The 11972-nt window shown below is 42.6% G+C and overlaps 1 protein-coding gene across 2 annotated transcripts in view; it reads right to left on the reverse strand.

The window, feature by feature from the left end:
* The window catches only part of ACSS1 (acyl-CoA synthetase short chain family member 1), a 40674-nt gene extending 28775 nt beyond the window's left edge, over positions 1-11899 (reverse strand). Inside the window, exons 1-2 of one of the 2 annotated variants that reach the window (XM_082217562.1) lie at positions 11440-11899; positions 4602-4698 (exon numbers count right to left, since the gene is read on the reverse strand). In XM_082217562.1, the coding sequence (XP_082073688.1) occupies positions 4602-4698; positions 11440-11785 (443 nt within the window). In that variant the 5' untranslated portion in view covers positions 11786-11899. Of the gene's footprint in view, positions 1-3950; positions 4082-4601; positions 4699-11439 lie in introns of those variants that run through there. The other variant, XM_082217563.1, reaches the window with a different exon arrangement.
* Positions 11900-11972: the final 73 nt, after the last annotated feature.

Consider the following 11972-nt stretch of genomic DNA (forward strand, 5'->3'; position numbering starts at 1 on the left):
AAAACACCAACAATTAAAAACTTCCCTATAGAGGGCTGTCTTCAGATGTCTTCTAAAGGTTGTGTAGTTGTTTATCTCTTTGACATCTGATGGGAGGGCATTCTACAGGGAGGGAAGCAAAGTGCCAAAACTATTGAACAAGTGGCAAACAGCTTTTGACCTGCTTAAAAAAAAAAAGAACTAGGGATTTGATAAACTCCCAATGAAAATATTTGCTCCCAAGTTAAGGCCCAAGTTGAAAATGGCCTATCCTCCCAACACCATCTCAGTGTTTCCCAGACACTCCAAGTAGGAGGTACACATTATTTACTTTCAAATATGGAAGTATGTATGTATGCCACAAGTGCTTATGCCCAGCTTAGGTTGGTTGTTTCACCAGCTATGATTCCCTCCTGGACTGGGATAGCCTGGCCTCAGTTGTCCTCTTGCTTAGACTACTGTAATGTACTCTACATGGGGCTGCCCTTGAAGACAGTCCAGAGGCTACAGCTAGTGAAGAATGCGACTGCTGCATTGATAAGGGATAGCCTGAAGGGACCGTGTGATACTGATGCTGCAATATAAAACCTTTAATGGCTTGGGTTCCAAGGACCCAAAAAAAGCACCTTCTCCAGGTCAGACCCTATCATCAGAAGGTGAGGCCTTGCTGATAGTGCCACTGCTGGGAGCTGCCCAGTTGGTGCTGCTGACTCATAACAGGGCCCTTTCAGTGGTACTTTGCCTGTTGTGGAAAGCCCTCCCTAGCGAGGGGCACCTGTCTCTATCAGTATTAATTTGCAGGAGAAATTTGAAAATATTCCTGTTTACCCAAGCATTTGGTGGCTGAAGAATACTACTCCTGGCAACCTCAAGATCATTAACTGTCACTGCAACTGCTTTTAGATGTTTTCAATTGTAGCTGCCTTTAGAATGTTGACTGTTATAGAATGCTTTTTCCTTGGTTTTTAAATTGTGTATCTGTTTGCCATTCTGGTCTGCTTTGGGAGGAAGGGCAGGATGTAAATTCACTAAATAATAAATAACAGACTATAATAATAATCCCTGCTAAAATGTCCACACTATTTACTGATAAAGTACAGTACTCATGCCTCTTGTCAACACACATATTTTTATTTCACTGGTCACCTGCTTTCTGTGCGATACCTATATCTATTGAAAGCAACAGCTGGGCATGGACAAAACTCCTTAGAGCAGTCAATGCATTTTTATAGCAGCTTCGTTAATTAGCTGATAAGTCTACCAACAGCTTGCTATTATTAACAGATATCAGAACAGCTTGAAAGGAAACACTGTGTTTGCAGGCCTTGTCCCTACTGAGACTACCAAAAACTAGAGTATGGTCACAGCTTAGTTTCTTCAAACTCTCTTACTTGAAGGCAAACCTAACAAAATACCTAAAGGAACACACTGGCGTTTAAAATAGCCAATGAGCCTTATGCACAATTTGGGGGAGGGGAACCATGTCAGGATCAAGAATGCAACACATGGGGCTATCCGTTCCTCTTCCAGCCCCATGCTGTGGTATCAGTGAAAACAACCCCCTACAAAACTGCCATTTGCCATGGGACATAAATTGCTACTGGCACCAATAACAATATAACTCCCACAGCAAATAGCAACTTTGTCCTCTGTGGGGCAATTTTCATCAGAATCACAGTGCAAAAGGAAGGGCCCCGCATTTTATTTACGCTATTTAGAAGTTTATTACAATTAAATAATATAGAAATTATGTTAAATAAATAAATGCACCATGTCCAAATCGCCCCTGAAATTGCTATTTAAAAAGCAACATATACATTAAATATGATCAGACATTGAATGCAATGAATGGTTTGGCTGAGAGTTCCAATGTATTTCATTTCATAAATAAAACTAAATATGCTATTCATATGAATCTCAGACTAGAGTGGATATGACTCCATCATATTGAATATGAAACTAAATATTTGAATATATTGTTAGGAGTTTGTGGGTGCCTTGATTCCCCTAAATTTATTGGTGTCAGATCCTCCCCTAAATTCCTGGGTCTAGTGGGTATTGGAGTTTAATCAAGGCTTGGAGTATTAAAATGGGCTGCCAGATGCTGGATTTAGCCAAACAGGCCAAATCAGTTTCCCATACAGGCAATCACCTGGGAGAAGAGCCAGTCTGGAAAACAAAGAGCAAGGTGATGAGCCATTAAGAAGACAAGGTCTGTGCCAGCCAGTCTCCCTTTCCTACCTCCTTTTTTCAACTATCCCTTGCACACAGACAACCTGCCCCCCCTTACCGTTTTCATGCCTCATTCTCCCCCCTGTTCTGCAGCCCCCTCTGTGTGCACACCCCATGATGGTATATGTTGCTGTAGCTTTAAAATGAATAGAATCTTAAGAACATATCAGTCAGTTAGCTCGTTCAGTTAGAGAAGGTTAACTTCAGCTTATGGATGTTGTGTGCATGTGAGTGCTTGCTTGGTAATAACATATATTTTCTAAATTATTACTTTGCATCTGGAACATCATGTTGAAGATAGCATGAATTTCCAGGAGTGAAATACAGTGGTACCTCGCAAGACGAATGCCTCGCAAGACGGAAAACCCGCAAGACGAAAGGGTTTTCTGTTTTGGAGGCGCTTCGCAAGACGAATTTCCCTATGGGCTTGCTTCGCAAGAAGAAAGCCCATAGGGAAATCTCCGGGGACCTCTTTTAAATGCTGGTGGTGGGGAGCAAAGCCTTTCCCCCCCTCCGGCCTTCAGAAGAGGTCCAGAAAGGCTTTGCTCCCCACCGCCAGCATTTTAAAAGCAGTCTGGGATAGCAGGGAAGCGCTTCCCGCTATCGCGGACGGCTTTTGAAGGCAGGCGGGGGGGAGCAAAGACTTTTGCCCCCCGCCCGCCTTCAGAAGAGGTCCTGGGCAAAAGTCTTTGCTCCCCCCTGCCTGCCTTCCCGGGAGAGCGGAGAAAGGCAGCGCGTTTCTCCGCTGTCCCGGACGGCTTTTGAAGGCAGGCGGGGGGGGGCAAAGTCTTTGCTCCCCCCCTGCCTGCCTTCCCGGGAGAGCGGAGAAAGGCAGCGCGTTTCTCCGCTGTCCCGGACAGCTTTTGAAGGCAGGCGGGGGGGAGCAAAGACTTTCGCCCCCCGCCCGCCTTCAGAAGAGGTCCAGGACCTCTTCTGAAGGCGGGCGGGGGGCAAAAGTCTTTGTCCCCCCTGGCTGCCTTCCCAGGGGCTTTTACATCGCCCCGGACAGCGGAGAAGTCCTCCGCTGTCCCGGGCGATTTTAAAATGCCGCCCGCCAGCATTTTAAGATCGCCCCGGACAGCGGAGAAGTCCTCCGCTGTCCCGGGGTTTTTTAAAATGCTGGGGGTTGGAAGAAAAGGCCATGTCCCCCCCCCCAGCCTTCAGAAGAGGTCGGGGGACAGACTGTCCCCAGACCTGGTCTGAAGGCAGTTTCCATAGGAACGCATTAATTGATTTTCAATGCATTCCTATGGGAAACCGTGCATCGCAAGACGAAAAACTCGCAAGAAGAAAAAACTTGCGGAACGAATTAATTTTGTCTTGCGAGGCACCACTGTACACTGTGTTAAGGTACAATCTCTGCTGTTGTTTAAAACCACCATTTTCCTCCCATTCCCAATTTACCCATGCCATTCTTTAGAAGAGCCACTCATTTCCTTTAAGTATCTCCCCTTCTTCTTGTCCTGAAACTTCTCCCTCTTCCATTCCCTTGCTGTCTCATGTGAGACAGATAAAGAATGCACAACTCTGAAATAATTCATAGCACTTCACTCATACTTTCTGCCATTGTTCCAAACCACCACTCTCCCCTGTCAGTGTCACCCCCATGCCAAGGCCACCACTGTTGTGCAACCAGCTTTCACTTTTGCTTCTCTACCCTAACTTGGCTTCTTGGCAATCCAGGATTGTGATGAGGCACTACAAATTCTCCAAGGTGGACTGCACAGAGATATTCTTACATTTTTCTTAGACGCAGCCCATGTTCATTTGCAGAAAGACCTCACATCCATGTGGACTGGTTCCTTTTTCTTACACTAGCTTCAGCTTGATTGCAAACTGTATTTCCTCTTCTGACACAGCTAGCTTCTTACTGTACATGTGTTGAAATAGCATTGTCAGGCAAATTTTTGTTACATTTTTATGTGTAACTATGTTTAAATGTAACTGTACTTTTGTAATATTTTGTAATAGATTAATTCATCCGTTGTTTTTTTGTAGACATATTTTTAATATATTAAGTGGTTCAGAAATTATTTAATCATAATAATGAAATTCTGTCTTATTAAATACCTGTTAATGACAACTGAACAGTTATGAATATTCTTTAGGCTACATTGCCACATGGTTTCCAGTAGCCCCTTTCTGACAGGCTGCTCAGCTACCGCCAAATGTCCCATCAATCTACTGCTGGGTTCTAGCCCACTATTTGGGAACCGCTCTGCTAAAAGAAACACTGGTTCTCTTTGCCATCTTGTTCACCACTACTCCTGGACCAATTCCTCTTCTTTAGGCTGGCCATCATCAAAGAATGGAAAAGATTTTGTACAAAAGCTCTTGAAGTAGGCAGTAAGCACGCCCCAACTGCAGTATGACACATTCTGAAGTCATACCTGTAGGTGACTTTCTCTTCAGTGCCAGGCTCATCTTTTTCCCAGATCAAAGCCACTCTCTCTGGAGAGTGTTGTGCATACCGGTCCAAGCAGTTAACTGCACAGAAACAAATTATAAAAAAACAACATTTACAGTAGATTCTAAAGTGTCAGATTTGATAATCAACTTGTGCTGTTAATATTTTTAAAAGATAATGAACAAATATAATTTATTTAAAAAGCCTCTGATCATGCAAATCTACAATAATGTCCCAATGAAATAGTCAAGAGCATCAAAGTACAGTATTCAGAATCATTAAAATAAATGAAATTGCACTGTACATCAGTTTAGTTCATAAACATACACTACAGTCAAGCATCTACAAGAATTATGAGGCAGTAAATGTAAGGATGTCATTCGATACGGTTGCCTTATACAGTGGTACCTCGGGTTAAATACTTAATTCGGGTTAAGTACTTAAGTACGGAGGTCCGTACTTAACCTGAAACTGTTCTTAACCTGAAGCACCACTTTAGCTAATGGGGCCTCCTGCTGATGCCTCGCCGCCGGAGCCCGATTTCTGTTCTTATCCTGAAGCAAAGTTCTTAACCTGAAGCACTATTTCTGGCTTAGTGGAGTGCGTAACCTGAAGCGTATGTAACCTGAAGCATATGTAGCCCGAGGTACCACTGTACAGTTGTTGAAACTTTGACAGTATGATTCTGTTTATAACACAAGATGGCCACAACTGACTAACTCCCTTCATGGGTTGTTGATGTTCTTTGTAGTTTAGACCACCTACAGTCTAAAACCAGGCAAACAAGAGCTATGTGATTGGTATGTAAGCCAGGAATGTATGCATAATATTTATCTATCTATTTATATTTATTGAAAAATATAGCTTCTAGCTAAGGCCTGCATAGGAAAGGCAGAGCAACAGGACATTGGAAAGCGCTCCCCTCCTGCCCCCACTCTCTCTGCTAAATATTACAATTATGTGGAGGGATTGGAATGTGTATAACATACTGAAAGTAGTCCTGCCTCCTAAGCACAGCATGACTGATACACACAATTCTCCCTCAGCTTTGAGTTTAGCAGGCCCTCTTTCCAGCACTTAAAGGCTAGGAAATCCAGCCTTTTAAAATCAAAGTTGAAGTTTGGCCATCAGATTTTGCAGTAGACAGCTGTTGTGTAATTATGTTTCACCCTTCTAAAAATGCATATGTTTTGTAATTATAAGCTCATGTTTTGGAAACCTAATACTGTAGTGTTGTGCTCTTCAGCCAATCCCTTCAATGCCCTTGTTGGTGTCCTTTTCTTTTAATTTGACCCTAAGGGAGTCCTCTATTTACAAATACTGTAATCAACAATCAAGGACAGTTCTTCACTGTACAAAGCTTAGAGAAACTTTACTGGGAAAATTATGCAGTAAAATACTTAATTCCATTGTATTCCCCCCCCCCCCCCATTCCTGAGACCAAATATCACATCCTTGAAAATTAAGGCTTCTTCAATAAACAAAAGCAGCACTAGAGTCCTTTAATTATTCCAGCCACGTTCAAGTACCTTTTCAACTCTTATGTGTATGGAAATTGTAGCTTAACTAGGTCATTTAACTCTTCTCTTCCTTAATATTTAACATTTAATGGTTTTCATGGCCTTGATTATTTCTATACACTAGTGACTTGATTGAGAATTGCTTTTTAGCTAAATTCTACTTATTTTTAAATATTTTTATATTCCACCTTATAATCATTTTTTTTCTTTTTACCCTTTTATTACAATGCAATTTGCTATCCTCTTCTATGAAACATGTACGGCAAGATACATTCCCCCCATTAAACATTAACACATCAACTCTAAACCAATTTAAGCAAGTTATTGTCATCTTCTAAGTAAGAATGCATACAACAGTGATATGAAGATAAGCAGAGAAAGTGATAAGTAGAGCAAATAAGTAGAGTGATAAGTAGAGCAAATATGAAATGGAGTCACAATACAATTAACAAAAGTGTGCATAATATAGAAAGCTCCATTAAAATAAATGAAAGTTGGCAGCTCTTCCTGTTGAATTTTGAACAATGTCACATGTAAGCTACAAAGAATTGGACTGAATGCTGCTCAATGATCAAACTGAAATGGATTCTAAAGCAGTTTCTTTCTGCATAATAAGCCATCTGTGAGTAACTTTAACACCCTCACCTTGTAGAATATTAACTTGTAAAAAGAAGCAGCTGAATAAAATGTGGCATTTCTGGAAAATGTCATCTGTGACTTTATTGTGGATTTCTCCAGCATGTCAACTGCAATGATGAAACCTGATCACTGTGGTAATTGTTGAAAATAGAAACTCACATACAGAAAGTGTTAAAGAACTTACCGTATGTGCCTAGGTTTATCTCCCATGAGTTTTATGAAGCTGTGTTGCACTTTGAATGAGAACAATTGGAATAATGAAGGATGCAATCCTAAGCACTGTAACTAGAGAGTTAAGGCCTACTGAACTCTGTGGGACTTAATTATGAGTAAACATGGTTAACAGAGCAGTGTAAGAGAAACAGCTGTATCTTTTTTATTAATTGAAATGAACTGTAAGTGTAAATGAGTGCAACTGTATTTAAATTAACAGAGAGGAAGTGGGGAGAAAGATCCTAACATAACCTCTACTGTAATTGTTTCTAAAGAAAGGAAGCTTTTTTTATATGGAGAACAATCATGGGTGTAGCCAAGGGGGGCCAGTTGCCCCCCCATCAAGTAATATCCTTAACTGACCAATCATGTCAGTCCTCCCTCCCCCCCCAAAAAAAAAACCTGGCTACACCCATGAGAACATTAATCATGCCACTTCCCACAACCACCCCACAGGTGGAACTGACTCTGACTGGCAATGGCTTTCCAGGATTTCAGGCAGGGAACATTCCCAGCAGATGCTTGAACCTGGGACCTTCTGCATGCAAAGAAGATGCTCTACTGCTGAGCTACAACCCTTCCCCTATAAAGTAGTACTGTTCCAGGATTACTGTAGCCTGAGCTTTTGCTCAATGTGTATCATCTCATGTGCCTCATTTGCTAAGGTTAGCACTCAACTTTAGTGGGGGTGGTGATAGCCACTGTTTCTGCAATCACAGCTAGCAGCAAACAGCCATGGGGACACCAGTTCCTATAAGAGGGATTCAGAGCCACTTACTTATAATGAACCACTGTGGATTTAAAATCTTATTACCTTGTTATTGCTAGTTAAAACAGTGATTACAATTAGAACCTTATTGATTGCACACAAAATCATTTGGCAGTGAGGGATCAGCATTCTGCATAGCACATGCTGAGGCACTTTCACCTATTCTTTAGTATTACTTAACACACACAAAATTAAGATCCTAGTATTATAAACAACTTTACAGGAGAAAGGCAGCTATTAAAAAAGCATTTTTGGAATGCTAAAGCCACAATGTTCAGTTCTCATCTACCAAAGCTGCACTAACACATACTTTATGACTTTGACAGCAGAATCAGTTGCCTCTAGGAAATTCACAAGCAAGGCACAAATTCAATAGCCCTCTCTCATTGTTGGTCCCCAACATTGTACAGTAAGAACCTCAAATAGCTTCCTCTTTCACTATTTTTCCTTAATTTTTCAATATGTAATTGAATATGCTCGAAGTCTACAGTCACAGATTCATTATGTTTAGCATTAAACTTATAATTCTACTTTGAATAATCTTTGCTAAAGGAGAAAAAATAAAATTACCAAGACAAATAGACAGGGGAAACCTTCGCTATATTCAGCTTCTTTCAAAGCAGGACATGTGGGAGTAATAGTCTGTTCCAAATAAAAAATAAGGCAGGGACTGAGGGTGCATGGCTTGTCCATCCCATTAAAGTAACAGAATCAATTTTAAAGCTCATGGAACTGTTTTTCTATTGGTTAATCTTCATTTTTGTTATTTATACTTCTGTAATTGCTGAAATATCATAAACCATTATGACATGGCAAAAAGGAAAAGGGATGCAGGAGCAAAAATAAATAAATTCAGTCTCAAGCTAAGTACATAATATTATGAGAGGTTGTGGGTCATTTTTTTCAATTGTCGACTGTGGTCAAGTTAGATTTTTATTTATTTTTTAAAAAATTGTCACAAAGCATTTTAGTATTACAGACCCTGCAGAAAACCAATAATAAAGAGAAATCACATCCTCATCTGCTAGCAGTTTCATTTACTATCCAAGTTTTAAAAGCAGGAGGAGTGGGAACAAATAGTGCTTTTACCACAAAGCGAAGTTCAACTTCCACAGATGAGGCTTCCTAGCAACAAGCATTCCATGTACCAGAAAAATGTAGTGCCCATAGCAACTATTTGAGAGAATTTGTGTTGAATTAAATGGTTAGCACCATCACCAACTATAGCTCCTTGAGCTTTCCATGTTTCGGTATTGATACATTCACTCTTTCTGTAGAATCATGTAAAAGTACATACTGTACAGTATATGTCTTACAAAGCCTTTATTTATACATGTCTTATTTTTAACAGCGGGATTTTCAAAAATCTAATAATAGGTTCGTTTGCAAGGAAAGCTTCTGGAAGCTGTTTCATTTACATTTTTAAGGCATTGCATAGCTTTTTGATAGGACAACACTTTATTTTCTACTACTCAGACTAAGCCCATCCTATATCTAGCTTGTTAATGCAACAGTTACAAATGAATCAGCCCAAACTAGAAAAAATGGCCAATCTCATTTTAAAACAGATGATAGTTTCCAGAAGATCTGAGGTCAGCCAGGTGGTTAAAAGGTTGTGGAGCAGATGTGAAGAGTCTAAAACAATGAAGGAAGCAAGTGGTGGTTTGTATTTTTAACAACTCTCTGGAAAAACAGGACAGCAAATTAAAGGGATTTGGGGTCTAGTTTTCTTTTTAGTGGAGCACAGTAACCCTTGATGGGGTCAGAATTATGGATCCAACAAGATAATACTGTTATTTATTTGTGCTTAACTGTTTGAATATAACTGCAAAGTCTAATGCATGAAATGTTTGTAGGCCAATGTGAAATGACATGCACTTTGCAGCCAACATCCAGGGACTATGTTCATTCTCAGGGTTAATCAATGGAAAAAGCTGCCACCTGAAATAATCATAAATCAATTAATATAAGCATATCTCCTATATTAGGTAAACCTATATGGCAGTCTCAAATGTTTAAAGACATGCTTTTAGTATATATCCAACCTATGTGCATCATAATCACACACACCCGGCAAGGGTACTCATTTTATTCTGCTTCCCACACTCTCAATATGGTACACAGCAAGCAACCAGGAGTATGCAAAATTGCCACCCAAAAGAGCTCTCAGAGAGATTTAAGTAATTATGACTTTTAAGTTCTTTGGTAAAAAAATATATACACCTGCAAAAGTTCTTCGTAAGTTCTTTGGGACAGGGACCTGTTTTTTGTTCATATTACTTTGGAGGCAGTAATGTTTCCACTACCAGCTGCTAGAAAACACAGGAGGGGAGAATGCTCTTGTGCTCATGTTCTGCTCCTTGGTTTCCCACAGGCATCTGGCTGGCCACTGTGAGAACAGGATGCTGGACTAGATGGGCAATTGGCCTGATCCAGCAGGCTAGTCTTCTGTTCTTATAATCCGCCTTTTATGTTGATATACGACTATACAGTATAAATAAGGTAGGCCCTGCAACGCTTGCTCAACCGCATTCCATGTGGTATTTCCAAGCACCAATGGAAATGTCCACTGGAGGTAAAATGCTTCCCCCCCCTCCCCGCAGCAAAGTATTTAAATGCTATTAATTTGTAAGATGAAAATGCTGCTTCCCTCCCTCACAAGAACGGCAGCAGCAAAAAACATGTCATATGAGAATGAAGAGCCGCCCATGACCTCAAACCCAATGAAATAAAATTAATGAGCAATTCACTTATTTGCATATTGCTTTCCCTGCCAGCATATCCTTAAGGAAGGCCACCTGCACCACACAAAACAAAGGTTGCTTCCATTATGTGAGCTGACAATTGCTGAAAAAGCTTGTTTGTCTACTTTGAACTCTATTTCCTGTACTCTATTCACAGGGCCACATTGGCTTTCACAAAACACGGCAGATGGTGGGGAGAAAATGTATTTTAAATATGAAGATGCATTATCCTAAGAGGCACAGCTAATTTTTGACTCTTCGAGGTCTTATTCCAAAACTCTTTCCTAGCCTAGGCACCCTATGAACTGCAGATGCACAAGATTTCCAGGGCATTCTGCACTGGAAAACTTGTGTAGTCCTACAACTCATGCGGGCTCCTCGAGCTCAGCTCCAGAAAGCCATAGCTCAGGCCCTAAAACTTGTTTTTCGCAGCAGGGCCGATCTAAAAGGCCCGACCTGACACAATGCAGGTGCCTCTGAGCATATGCAGAGTGCATTCGACCCCTTATTTTCTTTCTCCTCGCCGCATTAACAGCCACCTCATCACTTTGAAGGCGCCTGGCTTTCCATATCACTTGGGGTAGTGGCTTCCAGGCACTGAATTAGATAAGCTTTCGAAAGCTGAAGGACTCGAGGAATGAGAAGAGGGACCGAGGAGATATATATACGGTAGATGCAGGTTTTGGTGTCTTCGGGTGTCTTCCCGTGTAAGAGTCGGGGTGTCTGTGCGACGTTTCGACGAGGTCTCACTCGTCATCTTCAGGCTGGTGCTTTCGGCAAGCCGAAAACCTGCATTCCTGTACCCAAGACACCAAAACCTGCATTCCTGTACCCGTGAAAATCTACGAAAGCATATACGGTAGATATATATATATAAGATGTGCGCGCGCCAGGGGCAACTCCTCGCCCCTCCTGCCCAAGGAAGGCGCTCCTTACCCGCCACATTTAAGCGGCCGCCCAAGAACCAACGGACGCGGCCCTGCGCGAAATCCCACTCGCAGTCGGTGTGGTGCGCGGCGTCCCACAGCAGTGCCTCCCGAGCCAGCGCCCCCCAGAAAGCCCCGGGCGCCTCGGCCGCCCTCCGGGACACCTCGCCATAGCTCCCCCTCAGGAAGGGGTCTCTCGCCTGAGAGAGGCAACGGCCGCCGCTGAGGAGGCGGCCGCACGAAGGCCGTCCCCAGGGGGCGCCCGGCCAGCTCCGGCTCCACCAGGGCAGCCTCCCTCGCCGCCTGCTCAGGGCGCTCCGCAAGCGGCTCAGGGCCGCGGACGGTGTGGCTGCCATAAGGCCGCCGGCGAAGGTTTGGCAGGTGTGTAGCGGCGGCGGGGGGCGCTGAAACCGGCTCGGCGCCGCCTCCGAGGGGGCGAAGAAGGGGAAGCGGCTTTCGAAATCGGTCGCCTGAGGCTCTGCGTTGGCCCAGCCAAGTTGGCCCTGCGCGCTTCCTCCTTCTCCTCCTCCTCCGCCTCACCAC

The sequence above is a fragment of the Podarcis vaucheri genome (assembly GCF_965113315.1).
Source record: "Podarcis vaucheri genome assembly, chromosome: 3".
Lineage (NCBI taxonomy): Eukaryota > Metazoa > Chordata > Lepidosauria > Squamata > Lacertidae > Podarcis > Podarcis vaucheri.